The 23,606-nt window shown below is 43.2% G+C and overlaps 2 protein-coding genes across 2 annotated transcripts in view; one reads left to right on the top strand and one right to left on the bottom strand.

Annotated features, from left to right (window-relative positions):
• adcy8 (adenylate cyclase 8 (brain)) overlaps window positions 1–23,606 on the top strand; it is a gene marked incomplete at its 5' end in the record, with an annotated part of 237,200 nt that overhangs the window by 48,233 nt on the left and 165,361 nt on the right. The gene's annotated exons all lie outside the window — the stretch shown is intronic.
• On the bottom strand, window positions 7,103–7,838 carry LOC311099141 (ribose-5-phosphate isomerase-like; the record flags this gene model as incomplete). The annotated part of the gene is made up of 1 exon (XM_084139803.1): window positions 7,103–7,838. Exon 1 carries the CDS (start codon window positions 7,808–7,810, stop codon window positions 7,103–7,105), a length of 708 nt encoding a protein of 235 aa, XP_083995929.1. The 5' UTR covers window positions 7,811–7,838.

The raw sequence follows: 23,606 nt of genomic DNA, 5'->3' as shown, positions 1-23,606 counted from the left end.
AGGACTGTACACCAGAATATCGTCGATGTACACGACTACTCCCTGTCCCTGCATGTCCCGGAAAATCTCATCGACGAAGGATTGGAAGACTGAGGGAGCATTCATTAACCCATATGGCATGACTAGATACTCGTAGTGTCCGGAAGTCGTGCTAAACGCTGTCTTCCATTCATCGCCCTCTCTAATGCGCACCAAGTTATATGCGCTCCTGAGATCCAATTTTGTAAAGAACTGCGCACCGTGCAATGACTCCGTCATAGTCGCAATCAGAGGAAGTGGATAGCTGTACTTCACCGTAATCTGATTGAGACCGCGGTAATCAATACACGGGCGCAGACCTCCATCCTTTTTCTTCACAAAAAAGAAACTCGAGGAAGCGGGTGAAGTGGAGGCCCGTATGTATCCCTGTCTCAGAGACTCAGCGATGTACGTCTCCATTGCCTTCCTCTCCTCTTGAGACAAGGGATACACATGGCTCCGCGGGAGAGCTGCTCCTGACTGGAGATCTATCGCACAATCCCCCCGTCTATGAGGCGGCAGCTGCGCCGCCCTAGTTTTACTAAACACCAGTTTCAAATCCTCATACTCGGGGGGAATATGCAGTGCTGGCATTAGATTCGGACTTTCCACCGAGGTCGCCCCTATGGAAACACCCAGACACCGCCCCTCACACTGGGCAGACCACCCTTTAAGAGCTTTCTCTCGCCACATAATAGTAGGGTCATGGGTCATCAACCAGGGAAGGCCCAGCACTACCGGATACGCAGGAGAGTCAATCAGATAGAGCTGAATCGTCTCCTCATGACCCTCCTGCGCCATCATTTTAAGGGGTGCTGTGACCTCCCTAATCAACCCAGACCCTAACGGACGGCTATCTAGGGCATGAACAGGGAAAGGCTTATCAACTGGAAGGAGGGGAATCCCTAACTCTATACAAAACTGGTGATCTACAAAATTCCCAGCTGCGCCTGAATCTACCAGCGCCTTATGCTGGGAACGAGGTGCAACCTGTGGAAAACTAACAGGCAAGGTTAGGTGAACGACAGAAAGCTCTGGGTAAGTAGGGCGCCTACTCACCTGGGGGGACCCCCCAATGCCTGACCTGCCTTCTCCTCCACCGGGGGACCCTCCCCAACACCTAGCCGCGGTGTGCCCTCCACGGCCACAGTTAGTGCAGGGAACGGCCCCCCTCGGGTTCCTACTCCTCCGTTCTCTAGCGCCAGCACCCCCGAGCTCCATAGGGCTCGGCTCGGAGGTGCCGGAGAGTGGAATGGGCGAACCCCACCCGGGACGTCCACGGGTGGCGAGCAGGGTATCCAGCCGAATGGCCATGTCGACAAGTTGGTCAAACGTCAACGAGGTGTCCCTGCACGCCAACTCTCGCTGGACGTCCTCCCGGAGGCTGCAACGGAAGTGGTCTATAAGGGCCCACTCATTCCACCCTGCATCGGCCGCTAGAGTCCGGAATTCCAAGGCAAAGTCCTGGGCGCTCCTCATCCCCTGTCGGAGGTAGAACAGACGCTCCCCCGCCGCCTTCCCTTCCGGTGGATGGTCAAACACAGCACAGAAGCGGCGGGAGAACTCCGCATAGGTAGTGGTAGCGGCGTCCATTCTCCTCCATTCGGCGTTGGCCCACTCCAACGCCTTGCCGGTGAGACAGGAGATGAGGGCTGAGACGCTCTCGTGTCCCGAGGGCGGCGGGTGTACGGTGGCGAGGTAGAGCTCCACTTGCAGCAGGAACCCTTGACACCCGGCAGCGGAGCCGTCGTACGCCCTCGGGAGCGAGAGCCGAATCCCACTGGGTTCCGGAGATGGGACAGGAAGACTGACCGATGGGGATGGTTCGGCAGGTGGGGTCGTGGGTACCCCGCTGGTTTCCCATCGGTGGAGAGTGTTCATCACCCCCTCCAGGGCATGACAGACCTGGTGAATCCGGTCCTCCTGTCCACGAAGACGTTCCTCCAGGCTTGCTGTTGGCGCGGTCGCTCCTGCTGATTCCATGGATGATGTGTGATTCTGTCAGAGTGTTGCGTGTGGATGTAGTGAAGGGAATCAAGCGCAGGGACAAGGATGTTCTTCAACAGACTTTAGTACTTTCCAAAACAGGAATGAGTCGCCAACCCAACCGGGCGGCACGAACAATTACGCACAACACACAGTGCGGAAAACAAGAAAAAGCGCACGCAGTGCGAACTCTCAAAATAACAAACAAACGAGAGAGAAAACTCCTCGGAGGCAAGCTGACAATAACAATCACACATAACACCTGACCCGAATAAACGAAACTAAATAGGGAACACAATCCAACACAAACAAGGGACAGGTATTACAAACAGACAAAACCAAACGAACATGAAACATAGAACGGTGGCAGCTAGTACTCCGGAGACGACGACCGCCGAAGCCTGCCCGAACAAGGAGGAGGAGCAGCCTCGGCCGAAACCGTGACACCTCATGATGCCATCTATTTTGTGAAGTGCACCAGTTCCTCCTGCAGCAAAGCACCCCCACAGCATGATGTTGCCACCCCCATGCTTCACTGTTGGGATGGTGTTCTTCGGCTTGCAAGCAACCCCCTTTTTCCTCCAAACATAACGATGGTCATTATGGCCAAACAGTTCTATTTTTGTTTCATCAGAGTATGCAGTTATCAGGAGCAATGAAAAATAACTGAATTCCACTTAAACTAAGTTTGCACTTATCCAAAGTGCACTTATCGGTAGTCAGCTATTCAAACGTGGTGGCATGCCTAGTGCCTAACTTTCTAACCTTTGGTAATCAATATCAATATGGGCCAATGACATGCTCCATCTAGGGAAGGGATCAGGCTCAATGTGATGTGGAGACTGGTTGCAATAACGTCAGGCTGATGTCATGGTCAGGTTATACTGGAGGCGAAAGAAATGCACACCTGTTTAGGCGAGGTGCTGGCTACCGGAGTAGAACACTTGGAAAAGAAAAGAAGAGCCGTACACTCTAGGAGCTCAGATGCAATAATTTAATAACCTAATAACCAATGTTTCGTGTCTGTAATCATGGCCGGGTGTGGCTTGATATCATTGGTTAATTTACAGATATAAATAGAACATAGAAAAACACATAAATGGATAGCATACGATCATAGATACAATTTGGCTACATAGGCCTACAAACATTTACAATGAATAGCAAAATCACAAGAATCACAAGAACTACTCTATGTTATATCAGTTGATTATAACTTGTTTATTATTAAAGGGGATTTTAACATCCACATAGATAATAGTACAGACAATAATGTGTTATGTGAATTATTTAACAAACTATTTCAGTGTCTCTGTGCTTCTCCCAAAATCAAGAAACGGACAGAGTCCCGGTCTGCATAGTCAGAGATTTATTCATTGAGAATTCTGCCACAAAATGGTCGTACAATATTTTTATACGCACATGTCATACGAAAATCCCTCCTCTCTGTAGGCAGGCTGTAGTTTTCCACTTTAAAACTGCTCTCCTGACCATTAGTACACACACACACACACACACACACACACACACACACACACTCTTCCAAGCCTAACAGTTTCTCTCCTCCCTAAATTCCTCAGTTATCTTGGTTTCTCAGTTCCCTGTAGACAGTTCTCCTTGTCCTTTGTTGTCTGGCCTAACTCTTACTCACATTGCTAAATAGTAGCACAATGTCATAATCTTTACTGGTCCTACACTCACACATTACCAGGTAGTAGATTCTAACACATCTCACACAGTTTCGGAGTGTAATAATTAGTCACTACTAAGAAAGTACTAATCATACTTAAAACAAGAACATTTCACAACTATATTTAAGGGTGGAACATTTAGTCATAACTTTTAACCTGTATATATTTTGATTTCTATATCAATGCACCCTTTGACTAAATTATCCACACTTTAATACACAGAAAATCATTACAATTACTTTTAAACTAGAGATTTATAGTTCTAGGAAAACATCCAGTCTCAAACTATCTGAATCGTCGTCGTCCTCCACCAAGCCTGGTGGGTCATATTCTTCATTCCTTAGGTCGGAGTCCGGGATTGGGCCGTATATATCACCATCTGTTGGGAAACTGCATACTCCAACGCCTTGCTCACCAACCCTCGGACACAGGGAATAAGACAACATCCACAAAGAACAAGCATACCCATAGACGCGATTGCCGCGCCTAAAATAGTTACAACAATAGTTTTCCATTTACCGAAAATGTGATCAAACTAACCGTTTAGTGAGCTATCAATACCAGAGTTCTCAGCCAGTTCTTTCGCCAGCGTGGTGAGTCCCTGAAGAGCTTTGGTCACGGACCCGTCCGGTGCTGTATTGTTGGATGAAAGTACAGCACATAGATCCAAACATAACACAAACTCCGCCCTGCTCAGCCAAAAGCATATCTAAAGCTATTCTATTCTGCCATGCCATTAAGCTAGTTGCCGCTGTCTGCTCAGCCAATCCCTTTATTGCATCACGAGTGTGGTTTATAAATCTTTGCTGGTTTTAGTAAATATAATTTATCCAATCTACGTTTTTCTTAATTGTTGAGCACCAGAAAAGACTTGATTCAAACCCAGCTGCGATCTGATTCCTAGCTTTGAATTCTTCTGGAACCCCTGGAGGTACTCCTATCCCATCAATATATATCCTTTCATTAAAGGATCCCGGGAGGAGGTCCCGCTTTCTACGTGACAACTCACCAGTCTCTGACATGTTTAATTGTTTGCATATGTAGGTGAGGCCACAATCTGTTATCACCACACAACCACCAGATGTCATCACAGGCCTGGTTTTGGTTCCTAAAATCCTCTGGCTGCAACAAAGAGGAGAGATTAGTCATGGTCTCTTTAGTTGTGGCATTCTCTGTGTGGGAGCAGGAGCTAAGATGCCCTACCCTGTATCCTATCTTATTAGTCCTAGAAAAACAATAATAAGAATCCCCTGAGACTTCAAACGGAGGTAACCTAGGTCGGGGTGACTTTGTTACAGATAGTGCAAGTTACTACAAGACTCCTTCACCACATTCCCAGGTGTCTTGAACAATTTAATCATGCAGGATAAACCTGACGGAGCGTTAAAGCCCGTCAAGGGGAACAGAGTAGTTGTTAACCTTGGTTTGGCTGTCCCACAGGCGTAACAGTCCTCTTTGGACATAGTTCTTGCCGTATAATGTATCCATTCCAACCATAGGTTAGGATCCGTATACCCAATCTCCACCTGTACTACTTCCTTCAGGTCTATAGTTTGCACTATCTTCACCACAGCCCCGGTCTCACTACCTCCCTCAGAGAGGTGTACTCTATAGGGTGCCCCAGTTGAATAGGATATCTCACTTGTCAGGTAAACTGTGTATGGAGATTGACATATCCCCCCCCTCTCGGTATGAGCAACTACATGGTCCCAGAATGTACATGGTGACATACATATATATCTCCCATCCTTTACGATACTACCAGCGAGTAGTCCCCAACTCCCCAACTGGTCCGCAAAGACCTCGAAGGTGATGTCCTTTCCTTCAGTCACTAGTACTTCCCCTTTCCCTACGTCAAGCTGTCTCCTATGCCTACGTAGACTGTGCTCGGGTATTATTTTATCAACTTGTGTTAGGTTAACTACTACTTCTGGCAGATCAGGAGGGTTTGAGTGTGCTAGGAATATGGCCCCCACAATCATTTACATTTTTACATTTTCGTCATTTAGCAGACACTCTTATCCAGAGCGACTTACAAATTGTCATCACAGTCGTATTGGCACTGAAAGGTATAGATAGTTAGACAGAGCTGGTGCTAAACTGTAACATCCTGCTAAGTGACCAATAAAGGAGCTGCTATAGAAGGAGAAGGGATGTTATTGGTGCCAGAAGCAGACTCAGTCAAGACAGCCAATAGGCTACAGATGGGGACATGCATGGCCGTTCAATAGTTACATTTGGTGCATTATCCCCCCCTTCCCCTGTACTGCTGTTTGGAAGCAGGTTGAGACTAGGTGAGCCATGCATTGAGTCTGGATTTTGAAAACCTTAAGAAATGTTTTGTGAATCCAGACCCTGCAACTTTGGTATTAGGTAAGAGAATGCCACAAGGCTGGCTTGAGCAATGAACGGAAACGATGTGCAACAACTAGACAAACAGAGACACAGCCTGAGAGAAAGTCTGTTTGGGCCATCCAGACAGATCTGGGACCAGGCTACTAGAGACAGATCTGGGACCAGGCTACTAAAGACAGATCTGGGACCAGGCTACTAGAGACAGATCTGGGACCAGGCTACTAGAGACAGATCTGGGACCAGGCTACTAGAGACAGATCTGGGACACAGACAACACCAGTTAGACAGTTCTCAGTAGAAACAGAGCAGATGTTCAGGCTAGTGGTCAAAATGGCACCATAATCCCTATTTTAGTGCACTACGTTTGACAAGGGCCCATTGGTGTCAGTGTGCCCCATAGGGTCAAAACTATTGCGCTATAAAGGGGATAGGGTACCATTCAGGAGGTTTAGTCTTTGGACTGTACCGCTGCTGCCAGACTGGTTTGTTCAACACCACCAGAGCTCTCTGTTTATCTGAAGAGAACAGAAAACACACCACTGACTGATGTTACTACACCCTGTTAGCTACTACAGCCACAGTGAGTCAATGCAGGTTTAGCTACGGCCACAGTGAGTCAATGCAGGTTTAGCTACGGCCACAGTGAGTCAATACAGGTTTAGCTACGGCCACAGTGAGTCAATGCAGGTTTAGCTACGGCCACAGTGAGTCAATACAGGTTGGATGTTTATGACAGTGACATTCTTTAAGACAGTCCCAAATGGCACCCTAATCCCTACATACTACACTCCCTTTGACCAGAGCCCCATGGGTCTATATGCGTTGGTCAAAGGGAGTGCCATTTGGGACTTAGAGTCTGTACATGCCATGATGAGAGACAGATGTTGAGGTGACGTTGTGTCTGTGTGAGGCAAAACTACAGGTGACTATTTTTACACCAATCACAGTCGGAGTCCGTCAGATCAGGCAGATATAGAATATTAGGGCACTTGTGGTTGAGATGAGATGGTTGATGGTGGTTGGTTCCAGGTGGTGCTGGAGCAGGGCTCTGGTCAGTTGACTGGGGGGTCTCTGATACGAACACTACCATCCTCCATCCCAAAGTACACCCTCTCTGTCATCCCCACAAACAGACCTGTCTCTACCACACCTGGTATCATCTTTATAGCTGTATTAACCTCCTTCCAGTTGTGAGTGTGTTCAAACTTCCAGTCCAGAAGGAAGTTACTGTTGTCTGTTACCACCGGACCAGCTTTACTGATGGCCATGCGGAGCACTGCCTCCCCTCCGAACCGCTTGGCTATAGCCCTGGATACAGGGATGTAGGCCATAGGGATCACTTCTATAGGAACACCCTTCTTCCACTGCTGGCCCAGGGCCGAGGAGTCCTTCTTAAAGTCAGCGATGACGATGAAGTGTTTGGCGCAGCCGGCTACGATCTTCTCCTGAGTCAGACAGCCTCCTCCTCCTTTGATGAGTGTGAGAGCTGCATCCACCTCGTCTGCCCCGTCAATGGCCACGTCCAGCTCTGGGTTTCTATCCAGATCAGACAGGGTCAGACCACGCTGCAGAATCAACTGACGAGCCTGGAAGGAGGTGGGGACACACACTATGTTGAGCTTCTCCTGACGAACTCTCTCCACTAGTCTGTCTACAGCATACACGATGGTGGATCCACTGCCCACTCCAACTACCTGGTTGTTCTGAACATGGTTATCCACCGCAGCGTAGCCTGCTAGTCTCTTCGCCTCTTCTGCCATGCCGTCTCTGTCGCTGGGACTCCTAAACAGACACACGTCAGACAGCTACCTACCATCAGGAGACCTGTGAATCCCCACCCTCGCCCTGAGAACATGTCAGACGCCAGAGGCCAACCCATTGCTTTACCTTCTATTGAACTCACACAGGGATGATCAGACAGGGTAAGGGAATCTTCGTTAAGGAGCCAACCCCCGAGCCCTAGTGGTGATCGGTTCTTTCTCCTAACTCTGTGTTTGTTCGTCAGGTGTAGCTGGGTTTACCTTTTTACAGTGTGTGACATGCACCCAGGTGGATCTTTCCGCAATTCTTACAGCGAAGGCCATCACCAACAGGACCTGATATGGACCTTACCAACGGGGCTGCTTCCAGTTTTTCTTCTTTAAGGATTGGATCCACACCCAGTCACCTGGTTAGAAAGAGTGTGTCACCTTCTCCTTTAGTTCACCTGTGGGGCACAAAACCTCTGACATACAGGTGTGGTTAATAAACTACCTTCTCACGTGTTCTGCTAGGGTGCTCTCAATTTCTATTTCTGCCTGCTCCGGTCCTCCTAACTCGGGCATTCTGTATGGTCTACCAAATCCCTTCTCCAATGGCAATAACCCATCTTTATATGGAGTTCTCCTGATTGTAGTTAATACTATCGGTATACATTGTACCCCATTTCTTCCTGCTCTCCTGTGTGTTTTCCTTAACCCCTCTCTAATCATACAGTTCACATTAGTATTCTCTTTCTAGACTGTATCTAAAAATATTAATTAAAAAAAAGTATTTAGTCCTCTCCTTCGACTATTGATCTTTAATCCTACCATCTACCATCATCCCCCCTCTTGACACATGTCACTGCCCATGTGTCAATATTACCACCTACCTAAACAATCACGTAGGTAATATTGGTAATTTATCATCCTTCATCTATTTCTGGACAGCTAGTCCCTATCCTAAATTCTCCTATCCAGCTTCCTATTAGTACTATCTTCCTGATCTCATTACTAAATCAATGATCTAGGTAATAGCTGTTTCGTATTAGATTGTGCCTTCCTCTGATTACTGCAGCTCATTCCATTAATGTAGTTTCAAATACCAACTTGTTGTTTATTAAAGCATAATAAAAATGAAATTTAAATTACAACATTTGATAATACCTCAACTTACTTCTATCCCGTAAAAGTAATCCAAGATTTGTACAATTGACTAGCAACAGGTATCCCTCATTCAGGGAAAGCTCTCTCTCTCTTCTGTTATTTTATGGTTCAAATCATATATATTATTACAAATTATAATCTTCTTCACACTTTTCACAGTACTATAAATTACCCTCAACTTGGTAAAATAAACTATCTTAAAGTCCTCCTCTCATGCCTTTAGAATTACCAGTGTGGATGACTAATTAACACCAGAAAGTCAAAACAGAGTTCAGAGGCAATTGAAATCATTCAACGAACTGTTCCATCCCATAGTATACTAAACATTACCATGATTAAAAATATTTCATAAATGTTACTTATCCCAAGTGTTCATTAAGTCCTCATGACATTTATTCTCATAAGAAATCATGCATACCTTAAACTCAGTCAAAACCGAAAAACTCCATAAAATTCACTGTGTGTGCTCCTTTAAGACTTATCACCTTTGACCTGTTGAAAACCCCCTAAAATCTAAATAACAAGGCTGTTTAAACAGCATACTAGGTGTGTTGTTTTTAATTTGAAAACCCCAATTAAAAAACAACAAACCAAAATAGCCAGGTCATGAGGACTCCTGATTTCTCTCTTCCCCTTCTGCCTACAGTTTCTTAACTGGTGCCCTTTCCTTGCACAGTAACTACACGGTTCCTCACATTCTCTAGCAAAATGTCCCGTTTTGTCACAATTGTAACACTTCCACTCACTCCTGTCTCCACTATTACCGTTTCCTTCTTGTCTGTCTTTGCTACCGTAACCTCTCTTCTCTCCTAGGTATTGACTAATAGTCTCACTGTCTCCCTGTTTACACTCATGGACTTTGGAGAAGTCGGCATGTCTGTGATAATATTCTCTCAGATTATCACAGAGTTGTGCCAATTTATCTCCCCTCCTTCTGCCCACTCTAGGACCTGTGCATTCCCATCCCCGGGAACCCAGTTTCCCCTTACTGCCGCCCAGTCCTTCAACACTATGTCTGACTGCCCTCTCTAGTTCCCCTGTATTCAGCTTGAAGCTGGCGGTCAGCCCTTCCATATCTCTTCTGAACTGGTGTACCCCCGTCTTAGGGTGGGGTATCCCTTCCACTGCTCTCACTACATCTCTCTGCTTCGTTTACTAAATCCTGGCATTAGTAAATTCTATCCACACACCACCAAAAACGAATAACATATTTGCATACACATAACTAGAAAGCATGAATTTAATAGCATTCTTGCTTAAACAATGCAATTCAACATTTCTCATCACCCAATTTCTATTATTTTTTTCACACAGGAAACCCTGTACAATCTCTATCCTCTGTTGCTGACTTTCCATCTAACATTACTTTTCAACATTTCTCAAATCTAATTAACTCTGTTATCAACTAAAATTATAGCCACCTCTTATGAAACCCCCAATCTGTCATTGTTTAGAATACAGCAGATATACTGTAGGTAACTGTCCTTTCTAAGTAGGCTACAAATAACACATGCCGTAGTTGACCAGAATATATTGAATTTATCTCCATAGTATTAATATCCAATGTAGTGATTGACGTTCCTTAATGGAAACCCTAAATTGGCTTTGTACAATATTATATTAATTATGTCTCACCCATGACGTATGTCTACGTTTGGGTGAGCAAGTTAATATATAATTATTATTCCAATTATTATTTTATGAAGTCTCTAGCCTCTCATTCAACACAAATCCCCACCATCAAATATACTCCCAGCAGAACTGAAAAAAAAAAAACAGACTGTGATTTCCAGGACACTGCCCCTTTGTTTCTGGCCTCACTATCTCCCCGAGAGTTGGCACTCCCTTAAGGTCTCTCTTACTCCTCTTTTTCTCTCCCAATCTGCTCTTGGTAAACTGCATCTTTTTTTCACCTCAATCAGTGTTGCTGTGCCATTCTCCACCCTATCAAAATATTTGTAATGGTCCTGCTTATCTGTGGTCTCATTCCACTGAGGAACGCTATATTTTTAATTGCTGATGGTAGGGCGTATCATTCCCCTGTCTCTGGTCTGGCTCGGGTATGCCACTGTTTGCGTTAAACACATCTTTAACTCTCTCTAAGTACTGGCTGACAGTCTCACTATCCTCTTGTTTACACTCATGTGCTTTAGAGAAGTCTGCATGACGATGGTAATGTTCTCTGAGGCTATTACACAATTCAGTTATTTTCCCAACATACTCTCCGTGATCGGCCCATGGCAAAAGTGCCCTCTGGGCATCCCCTGAAACCCACTGCCCTCTAACGGCAGCCCAAACCTTACTATTCCTGTTTTGGGGTGGGTCATTCCTTCTACCGCTCTGGCCACGTCCTCTGTGTTCATGGCATGTCTGCTAAATGGCATATTATTATTATTATTACTGTATACATCTAAGGTTGCTGGGGCCCCTTCATTCCCTGCCAATAGATAAGGTAAGGCTATCAGTGGGTACTGGCCCCCTCCTACTCTCTCATCTCCTGACTCATACCTTTACACACCTTCTGCATCTGTTTTACCATGGATTCGAGTTTGTCTGAGTCCGGACGTCCCTCAAAACCATACAGTGGGGAAAAAAAGTATTTAGTCAGCCACCAATTGTGCAAGTTCTCCCACTTAAAAAGATGAGAGAGGCCTGTAATTTGGACTGTACCGCTGCTGCCAGACTGGTTTGTTCAACACCACCAGAGCTCTCTGTTTATCTGAAGAGAACAGAAAACACACCACTGACTGATGTTACTACACCCTGTTAGCTACTACAGCCACAGTGAGTCAATGCAGGTTTAGCTACGGCCACAGTGAGTCAATGCAGGTTTAGCTACGGCCACAGTGAGTCAATACAGGTTTAGCTACGGCCACAGTGAGTCAATGCAGGTTTAGCTACGGCAACAGTGAGTCAATACAGGTTGGATGTTTATGACAGTGACATTCTTTAAGACAGTCCCAAATGGCACCCTAATCCCTACATACTACACTCCCTTTGACCAGAGCCCCATGGGTCTATATGCGTTGGTCAAAGGGAGTGCCATTTGGGACTTAGAGTCTGTACATGCCATGATGAGAGACAGATGTTGAGGTGACGTTGTGTCTGTGTGAGGCAACAGACACAACGTCACTCCTTCGTTGCCCGGGCAACGAAGGAGTGGCTTCGTAAGAAGCATTTCAAGGTCCTGGAGTGGCCTAGCCAGTCTCCAGATCTCAACCCCATAGAAAATCTTTGGAGGGAGTTGAAAGTCTGTGTTGCCCAGCGACAGCCCCAAAACATCACTGCTCTAGAGGAGATCTGCATGGAGGAATGGGCCAAAATACCAGCAACAGTGTGTGAAAACCTTGTGAAGAATTACAGAAAACGTTTGACCTGTGTCATTGCCAACAAAGGGTATATAACAAAGTATTGAGAAAATTTTGTTATTGAGTGGCCTTATACTTATTTTCCACCATAATTTGCAAATAAATTCATTATAAATCCTACAATGTGATTTTCTGGATTATTTTTCCTCATTTTGTCTGTCATAGTTGACGTGTACCTATGATGAAAATTACAGGCCTCTCTCATCTTTTTAAGTGGGAGAACTTGCACAATTGGTGGCTGACTAAATACTTTTTTCCCCCACTGTACCTCTCCCTCCACCTGGTCACATAATGGAGATTTATTCTATCCCTGGACTCCATAAATCTTGTATTCTATTGACAGGCAGTGTTGTACGAAACTCCAAGATATCATTACATGAAAAGCTTATTATTCAAACTTATATACAATTGTCATACACACCTCTATATCTCATCATTCAAACTTCAGAGTGCGACTCATTTATACCATTATACCACTCTCATTCCACATTCACACAATGTTGTTCTCAAACGCGCTTAATTACTATTTGTACAACGTACAGGAATATTTTATTCTATCAAAGGGTCCAAATTTGGAATGTTAACCCTATCCCAGTTATTATTTTACTGTAGTCAATTTTATTACAATCCTACATCACCTCTAAAGTTTCCAAATATAATGTCCAAAACACACCCTGAAAGATTGACCAAAATACAATGCATAGACGTCATATGATCACACCGGTACACGTGACCTGTTCCTCCAACAGGATTCCTCATACCCCTCCTAGTAATGTGAATTTTCCACTCAGTTGGTAAATGTATATCCACATAACATTAATTATTCTCTTTCCTAATGCGAGATTGGGCAAGCCCTTTCTCCACCAGCTTTTAGAAGCTTCAAACGACCTTAAATATAGTCCCTTTCCTTACACTTCCTCCACAAAGAAAAGGCTATTATTTACAGGATTTATTTTTGTTGTCTGATCACCCACACAGATAAGCAGCCACTCGTGCTTAAATGAATCACTGAATGACTCACAGCCGCTCAAGCTAACCATTCACCCGTACGAGATGAGCATACCTACTCTATCTTAACCTTCTCTTCACACATTACTTTCACTGTATTTCCCCAACCCGGATTATTTGTTGAACATTACTGTTCTATAATCTACTACAGGTTCTCTGAATACAGGTAGTTTCTTTTGATAATGGCCTATTACCGTGAATCGTTACGGACCCACCAACCTTAAATTGGCTACAACCTTAAATCGGCTACCGGCTACAACCTAAAATTGCCTACCTTAAAATGGCTACGCATTGATCAATTTGCTACTTTAAATTATGACGTTACCCTCAGTCTATATTTTAGCAAGTTCTCAAATCAATTTCACCAAGTAATGAATAAAGACTACTGACCTTATCCTTGCAGCCGAGATTCAATGTAGGTTTGGATTCCGTCACCGTCTCTGTCATTAATCAGGTGTCCTCTGGCCTGTCTTAACCCTTAATGTCAAAGGGCAGGACTTTCTATTTACGAATGTATCAATCGCCCGTCGACAGTTTTCAGAGTTACCTGGAATGACAGAGGCAGGTATTGGATTCCGGCTCAGAAGGACCAAGCTGTTATGTGAATTATTTAACAAAGTATTTCAGTGTCTCTGTGCGTCTCCCAAAATCAAGAAACGGACAGAGTCCCGGTCTGCATAGTCAGAGATTTATTCATTGAGAATTCTGCCACAAAATGGTCATACAATATTCTTATTTGCACACGTCATACGAAAATCCCTCCTCTCTGTAGGCGGGCTGTAGTTTTCCACTTTAAAACTGCTCTCCTGACCATCAGTACACACACACACACACACACACACACACACACACACACACACACACACACACACACACACACACACACACACACACACACACACACACACTCTTCCAAGCCTAACAGTTTTTCTCCTCCCTAAATTCCTCAGTTATCTTGGTTTCTCAGTTGCCTGTAGACAGTTCTCCCTGTCCTTTGTTGTCTGGCCTAACTCTTACTCACATTGCTAAATAGTAGCACAATGTCATAATCTTTACTGGTCCTACACTCACACATTACCAGGTAGTATATTCTAACACATCTCACACAGTTTCGGAGTGTAATAATTAGTCACTACTAAGAAAGTACTAATCATACTTAAAACAAGAACATTTCACATCTATATTTAAGGGTGGAACATTTAGTCATAACTTTTAACCTGTATATATTTTAATTTCTATATCATAATGCCAAATAACTTTTTGCACTACTTGACACTTTTGATCTCACTCAACATGTGAAAGAGCGCACACACACTCAAGAACACATTTTAATACAATTGATCAATAATCCCTAGAAGAAACAGTTCAACATCTTAAAGCTTCCACTTGCTGTCTCGACACACTGCCATCAGACATTTTTTTAAACAATTTTTAACTCTATAACAATGGACTTACAGCAAATAGTTAATAGCTCTCTGCAATCAGGCATTTTCCCAACGTCTCTAAAAACAGCTGCCATTAAGCCTCTATTAAAAAGAGAACACTGTATGCATCTATAATGAACAACTATAGACCTGTATCAAATATCCCTTTTATAGCCAAGATCATTGAGAAGGTTGTCTTCAATCAACTCAGCAATTTTGTGACCTCATGCGGTCTCTTAGACAAATTTCAGTCAGGTTTCCGACCTCACCACAGTACTGAAACGGCCCTTATTAAAGTTTTAAATGATATACGGCTGAATACTGATTCTGATAGTAACAGTTCTGGTTCTATTAGATCTCAGTGCAGCATTTGACACTGTCGATCATGGAACACTTATAGATAGGCTGGAAAAGTGGGTAGGACTCTCCGGGACAGTCCTTGATTGGTTTAGATCTTATCTAGATGGCCGGAGTTACTTTGTCACCATTGGTAATCATGAATCTGATAGGGTGGCTATGACATGCGGAGTTCCACAGGGATCAGTTCTCGGACCGATTCTGTTTAATCTCTATATGCTACCTCTGGGCCAAATTTTACAGAACAACAACATTAACTACCACAGCTATGCTGATGATACTCAAATATATATGGCTCTCGAACCATATGACAACAGCTCAATAGACTCTCTGTGTCACTGTGCTTTTAGTTTATAAATCTTTGAATGGTTTAGGACCTGAGTACATGTCTGATATGTTTGAAGAATATAAACCGAGCAGGGCTCTTAGATCCATGAACACAGGTCAGCTAGTAGAGCCCAGAGCCCAAACTAAACATGGAGAAGCTGTGTTTAGCACTGATGCTGTACACAACTGGAATAAACTACCAGAAGATCTTAGATGTGCCCCAAACGTATCCATTTTTAAATCCAGGTTAAAAACACTTCTCTTTTCACGTGCCTACGACTGAGCACTTAAACTTAACCACACTGTTTAGCCTCATAGCTTCCTATGTTTTTATCCCATTTTTATTTTTTATTTTTATTTTTTTATTGTATTTTTATTATTATGATGTTTTCATTATTTTTGATAAACATCTTTGTAAAGCACATTGAATTGCTTCGATGTATGAATTGTGCTATATAAATAAACTTGCTTGCTTGCTTCAGATCAAAGTCTACGTTGAGACCGAAGGGAGCAAGGGTCTTTAAATTAAAGATCCAGGCAGCCTCTCATTTTAACAATAAATTGTCGAGGTCACCCCCTCTCCTAGGGAGGGGGAAGTGTTCGATGCCGATATAACGTAGGGACGAAATCGAGTGGTTCGCTTCCAAAATGTGGGCCGCAACTGGGTACGTTGAGTTTTTGCACCTAATGGTGCTACGATGCTCCGAGATTCGTACTTTTAATTTGCGCTTCGTTTTACCCACATAATTCTTACCACAAGGACAAGTTATAAGATAAATAACTGCCTTAGTGGAGCACATGATAACACCTTTGATTAGGATCTGTTTCCCTGTTTGGGGGTGTTTGAAGGATCTACAATTGTAAGTGCCATTGCATTGAGAACAGCCATTACACTTGTAGTTTCCATCCGGTAGAGGTACACTGAGTATACAAAACATTAAGAACACCTGCTCTTTCCATGGCAGCTATGATCCCTTATTGATGTCACTTGTTAAATTCACTTCAGTCAGTGTAGTGGAGGAGACAGGTTAAAGACGGATTTCTAAGCATTGAGACAATTGAGACATGGATTGTGTATGTGTGCCATTCAGAGGGTGAATGGGCAAGACAAAAGATTTAAGTGCCTTGGAACGGGGTATGGTAGTAGGTGCCAGGCACACCGGTTTGGGTCAAGAACTGCAATGCTCCTGGGTTTTTCACGCTCAACAGTTTCCCGTGTGTAGCAACAATGGTCCACTACCCAAAGAACATCCAGCCAACTTGACACAACTGTGGAATGCTTTCATTTAAAAAACAATTGTAGAGTCCATACCTCAACGAATTGAGGCTGTTCTGAGGGTTTAGGAAGGTGTTCCTAATGTTTTGTATACTAGCTGCATCAACCAGAAAATCACGTTATTATGATGTCCCATGCCAAATTTTGCCTTTTGGGTACCCTACTCTCCAACCACCCTTATAGGCTGATCTTAGAACAGTTGTTATAGTGTGTTTATTATGAGCACCTGAACCATGCTGTTATGCAGTGATTGCTTCAATTCAACATTGACTATGTGCATGCAGTCAGCTCCAGTGTATCATTTTGTAAGAGATCAATGGTTATTTTCAGCAGGAACTGATACATGTATTTTTTTTTGCAGTGCACACGATTTAAACACTGATATCATATTTCACTATTATAGGAGAGTTTATTTTATTTTTTATCTCAAAACACATTGGTTATGGTCTAGGTGCACAGTGAGTGCTTTCAGGCCTATTTCACAGTGAGGTTTGATTTCAGTACTGTAGTAACAGACAGTTGAGGACATATTGAGTGTAGTTTTAGGCTTAGAGTGAATGATTTCAGGCTTATTTTACATTGAAGGCGATTTCAGGCTGGATTACCTCCAAGCGGTCTATTCATAGCCGCTCACAAACGTCAGTCGGCCCGCTCCTCGGGGTCAGCGTTTAATGAGATTACTGGGGTTTAGAGGGACAGTGTTCCTCTACTCACTGCCACACAGATTCCATCTCCACTTGCAGAATCAACTCAGGGGAGGCCCCTAACCACTGTTCTCGTCGGATTTTAACCTCTTAGCTTGCTTACCCTGAAGCTTAGTGAATGAAAACAAAACTGACCCTAGGTCAGGTCAGTTACTGCCACTACCAACACTTTGAGCACAGGGAAGAATGAGTGAAAAACGTCCAAAGGGTGGACGATAGGATCAAGGACTTGAATGACTAACTCCCCTTTCACAACTGTACCATAACTGTATGTTGATCTTGCATAATTCTTTTAGGAGAGATACAGTACTATTATTTTAAGTCAATTAAAATATGGTGAATCAGTTGTTTGGAATTGTAACGGTAATTGATTATCTACCTAGAAACTACTTTGCCCTATTCTGATTGTTCAGATATCAGTTCATTGTTGGAAGAGAACAGTCAGAAAATAGTGGAGTTGATGAAAATGGTCAGTTCTAAAGTAAATATGCAAAAGAGTAATCCGTCTCCATCCAGTGTTTGTCTACATAGAGAGTCATCAATCCACTCTCTAAAGAACCTTCAAACAACAATCTCTAGTAGAAAACTGTGATAAATAAAAAAGTACACCAGTTTCATTTAAGGACCAAAGGATTGACAGCCATCCCATATAGATTGCAAAATAGTTGGGAAGAGATTTTTGACGTACCGATTCCATGGCATAGTGTTTATGAACTGATACGCAAAACGACACCGGATTCAAAACTTACAATTTTTCAATTTAAATTATTATATAAAATTCTTGCTACTAATAGAATGTTATTTATATGGGGGATACAATCTTCCCAGCTCTGCAGATTTTGCTGCGGAGAGACAGAATCATTAGATCATTTGTTTTGGTACTGTCCATTTGTAGCTTGTTTTTGGACACAGGTCCAGGAATGGCTAAAGGATTGCAATATTTACCTGGAGCTAACCTTGCAGATAGCATTACTGGGTGATCTGAAAAGTCATAGTCAATCGATCAATAATATAATAATACTTTTAGCAAAAATGTTTATTTTCAATTTACAATCTGTAGAAACAATGAGAATAGAAATGTTCAGAACTTTTGTAAAACATCACAGCACAGTTGAAAAATATATGGCAAATAGAAATCCTAAATGAATGGTGTTAAGAGATGGGTGGTGTTGAATGGAATTGAAGGATGGGACTAATAACAACTAACAACAACTAATAACATGATATCTAATAATGTAAAGCATACTGTGTCCATAATAAGTATATAGGTTGTAGGTTGGGAGTTTTTGTGAAAGAGCACAGTTAAAAATATATTGCATATATTGCAAACCGGATGGACATCATGAAAATGAAAAAAATAAAAAATATATAATTATTGTAAAATTGACTGTGTCCATAAAATGTATATAGTAAGTATAAGCTGGATGTAGTGGCCTAAGCATTGTTATTCACTAGTTTACTCCAATTAGGGAAAGGGTGGTGGGGTTGGAAAGTAATAAAGGGGAATATATACAGTAAGGGAGAAAAATGTATTTGATCCCCTGCTGATTTTGTACGTTTGCCCACTGACAAAGAAATAATCAGTCTATAATTTTAATGGTAGGTGTATTTGAACAGTGAGAGACAGAATAACAACAAAATTATCCAGAAAAACGCATGTCAAAAATTTTATAAATTGATTTGCATTTTAATGAGGGAAATAAGTATTTGAACCCCTCTCAATCAGAAAGATTTCTGGCTCCCAGGTGTCTTTTATACAGGTAACGAGCTGAGATTAGGAGCACACTCTTAAAGGGAGTGCTCCTAATCTCAGCTTGTTACCTGTATAAAAGACACCTGTGCACAGAAGCAATCAATCAATCAGATTCCAAACTCTCCAGCATCGCCAAGACCAAATAGCTCTCCAATGATGTCAGGGACAAGATTGTAGACCTACACAAGGCTGGATTGGGCTACAAGACCATCGCCAAGCAGCTTGGTGAGAAGGTGATAACAGTTGGTGCGATTATTCGCAAATGGAAGAAACACAAAATAACTGTCAATCTCCCTCGGCCTGGGGCTCCATGAAAGATCTCACCTTGTGGAGTTGCAATGATCATGAGAACGGTGAGGAATCAGCCCAGAACTATACGGGAGGATCTTGTCAATGATCTCAAGGCAGCTGGGACCATAGTCACCAAGAAAACAATTGGTAACACACTACGCCGTGAAGGACTGAAATCCTGCAGCGCCCGCAAGGTCCCCCTGCTCAAGAAAGCACATATACAGGGCCGTCTGAAGTTTGCCAATGAACATCTGAATGATTCAGAGGAGAACTGGGTGAAAGTGTTGTGGTCAGATGAGACCAAAATTGAGCTTTTTGGCATCAACTCAACTCGCCGTGTTTGGAGGAGGAAGAATGCTGCCTATGACCCCAAGAACACCATCCCCATCGTCAAACATGGAGGTGGAAACATTATGCTTTGGGGGTGTTTTTCTGCAAACGGGACAGGACAACTTCACCGCATCAAAGGGACAATGGACGGGGCCATGTACCATCAAATCTTGGGTGAGAACCTCCTTCCCTCAGCCAGGGCATTGAAAATGGGTCGTGGATGGGTATTCCAGCATGACATTGACACAAAACACACGGCCAAGGCAACAAAGGAGTGGCTCAAGAAGAAGTACATTAAGGTCCTGGAGTGGCCTAGCCAGTCTCCAGACCTTAATCCCATAGAAAATCTGTGGAGGGAGCTGAAGGTTCGAGTTGCCAAACGTCAGCCTCGAAACCTTAATGACTTGGAGAAGATCTGCAAAGAGGAGTGGTACAAAATCCCTCCAGAGATGTGTGCAAACCTGGTGGCCAACTACAAGAAACGTCTGACCTCTGTGATTGCCAACAAGGGTTTTGCCACCAAGTACTAAGTCATGTTTTGCAGAGGGGTCAAATACTTATTTCCCTCACTGTATTTAAAATATATATATATATATATATATATATATATATATATACACAGTATCTCACAAGTGAGTACACCCCTCACATTTTTGTAAATATTTGAGTGTATCTTTTCATGTGACAACACTGAAGAAATGACACTTTGCTACAATGTAAAGTAGTGTGTACAACTTGTATAACAGTGTAAATTTGCTGTCCCCTCAAAATAATTCAACACACAGCCATTAATGTCTAAACCGCTGGCAACAAAAGTGAGTACACCCCTAAGTGAAAATGTCCAAATTGGGCCCAATTAGCCATTTTCCCTCCCCGGTGTCATGTGACTCGTTAGTGTTACAAGGTCTCAGGTGTGAATGGGGAGCAGGTGTGTTAAATTTGGTGTCATCGTTCTCACACTCCCTCATACTGGTCACTAGAAGTTCAACATGGCACCTCATGGCAAAGAACTCTCTGAGGATCTGAAAAAAAGAATTGTTGCTCTACATAAAGATGGCCTGCGCTATAAGAAGATTGCCAAGACCCTGAAACTGAGCTGCAGCACGGTGGCCAAGACAATACAGCGGTTTAACAGGACAGGTTCCACTCAGAACAGGCCTCGCCATGGTCGACCAAAGAAGTTGAGTGCAAGTGCTCAGCGTCATATCCAGAGGTTGTCTTTGGGAAATAGACGTATAAGTGCTGCCAGCATTGCTGCAGAGGTTGAAGGGGTGGGGTGTCAGCCTGTCAGTGCTGCAGCTCAGTTTCAGGGTCTTGGCAATCTTCTTATAGCCCAGGCCATCTTTATGGTGAGACAGACCTTCCCAGCAACTCTGACTGTACATAAGACAAAACGTTGCACATTTCTTTACTTGAGAAATACTGCACCAAACACCTTAGATGTAAAATTGCGCAACTAATACATCCTCGGCCAAAACGTAAAAATGTTATACAGATTTCTTGAGTTAACTTTGATTAATTCTGCAAATTTTGAGGATGTGAAATAGGCTTCTACAGTGTCAGGGGACAAACATCATTAACCAAACGCGGAATCGGTCAGTAAACACACCTCCAAGCAACAGAAAAACACATGTGCCAATCGGCGTGTTCAGTGGCTCTTTAAGCGGACAACCTGTAACTTTAATATTTTCTAGTCACAAGTGCTGCCTCTGTACTTGCTATAGACTGTGGGGATGGGTGGCAGTTCACCAAGACCCACGCCTACAGTTTACAAACTGTGCAGGGTCAACACTTCTAGCTGAAAATAAAATGGACATAATTAACCTTTAAGATGACTCTGAGAAGCCACAGTTTGCAACACAACAACATGTATTTGTATGGCAAGGGGGGAGGGTGTGGGTCTAACAGTATATGACCTACAAGCCATGCCCACCAGGAACACAATGATAGCACAAATATCAACAGTTATGTATGTTTTCAGTCAAGTCGGTTGTCATTGTCTGTTTGCTTCTCTGCTTTCTTTGGCAGAATTTGGGGATGGATTCTCAAAGGACATCTAGATGGTGTATTACCCAGTCACTTCAAAGATACAGGTGTCCTTCCTAACTCAGTTGCCGTAGCGGAAGGAAACTGCTCAGGGATTTCACCATGAGGCCAGTGGAGACTTTAAAACAGTTACAGAGTTTAATGACTGTGATGGGAGAAAACTGAGGATGGATCAACAACATTGTAGTTACGCCACAATACTAACCTAATTGACAAAGTGAAAAGAAGGAAGCCTGTACAGAATAAAAATATTCCAAAACATCCTGTTTGCAACCATGCACTAAAGTAATACTGCAAATAATGTGGAAAGCGGTTCACTTTTTGTCCTGAATACAAAGTGTTATGTTTTTCTTTATTTTTACTATTTTCCACATTGTAGAATAATAGTGAAGACATCAAAACTATGAAATAACACATATGGAATCATGTAGTAACCAAAAAAGTGTTAAACAAATATATTTTTCATTCTTCAAAGTAGCGACCCTTTGCCTTGATGACAGCTTTGCACACTCTTGGCATTCTCTCAACCAGCTTCACCTGGAATGCTTTTCCAACAGTCTTGAAGGAGTTCCCACATATGCTAAGTAGTGTTGGCTGCTTTTCCTTCACTCTGCAGTCCAACTCATCCCAAACCATCTCAATTTGGTTGAGGTCGGGGGTTTGTGGAGGCCAGGTCATCTGATGCAGCACTCCATCACTCTCCTTCTTTGAGCCTGGAGATGTGTTGGGTCATTGTCCTGTTGAAAAACAAACGATAGTCCCGCTAAGCGCAAACCAGATGGGATGGCGTATCGCTGCAGAATGCTGTGGTAACCATGCTGGTTAAGTGTGCCTTGAATTCTAAATAAATCACAGACAGTGTCACCAGCAAAGCACCCCCACACCATCACACCTCCTCCTCCATGCTTCACGGTGGTAACCACAGATGTGGAGATCATCCATTCACCTACTCCATTCACCTACACAGCGATTGGAACCGAAATCTAATATTTGGACTCATCAGACCAAAGGACAGATTTCCACTGGTCTAATGTCCATTGCTCGTGCTTCTTGGCCCAAGCAAGTCTCTTCTTCTTATTGGTGTCCTTTAGTAGTGATTTTGTGAATAGTTATGCACGCTCAAGTTCAGTTTTTTTTTGTCTTATTTCTTGTTTGTTTCACAATAAAAAATATTTTGCATCTTCAAAGTGGTAGGCATGTTGTGTAAATCATATGATACAAACCCCCAAAAAATCCATTTTAATTCCATGTTGTAAGGCAACAAAATAGGAAAAAATGCCAAGTGGGGTGAATACTTTCACAAGCCACTGTATGTCCCTCATGTCACTGTATTAGCACTACTTTCCCTAAGGGAGCTAGTATACCCTCTGCATGGAGAGAGTGAACTCTTCCTAATCTCACTAGAGTAAATGCTACAGCCCTAACTAGATAGGCCTCAGGGAAATGTAAGATCAATGACCTATGGAAAAGTGTGGTCATAGGGAAAATAAACTAGGGTTGAAATCTCAGCTTGAATTCCCAGGTTGGGAGTAATGCTGTAATGCTATACTGAGCAGGGCTCTCGATTTGAATAGCCACTGTAAGTCCCATCTGTGTACTGCGTAAATGGATGATAGTGTATTTCGTAGAAGCTAGTAAAGCTTGGACAGCAGAGTCCCTGCCCATCTTCCGAAAACATCTAAAACCCTCAAACAGTATCTCAACCCCCCCCCACACCTAGCTATCTTAAGATGAATGCACTAACTGTAAGTCGCTCTTGACTAGAG

This window comes from Coregonus lavaretus (genome assembly GCF_964263955.1).
Source record: "Coregonus lavaretus genome assembly, chromosome: 23".
In the NCBI taxonomy this organism is placed as follows: domain Eukaryota; kingdom Metazoa; phylum Chordata; class Actinopteri; order Salmoniformes; family Salmonidae; genus Coregonus; species Coregonus lavaretus.
The sequence above is the reverse complement of the archived record's forward strand: the minus strand, read 5'-3'. Positions and strand labels throughout refer to the sequence as shown.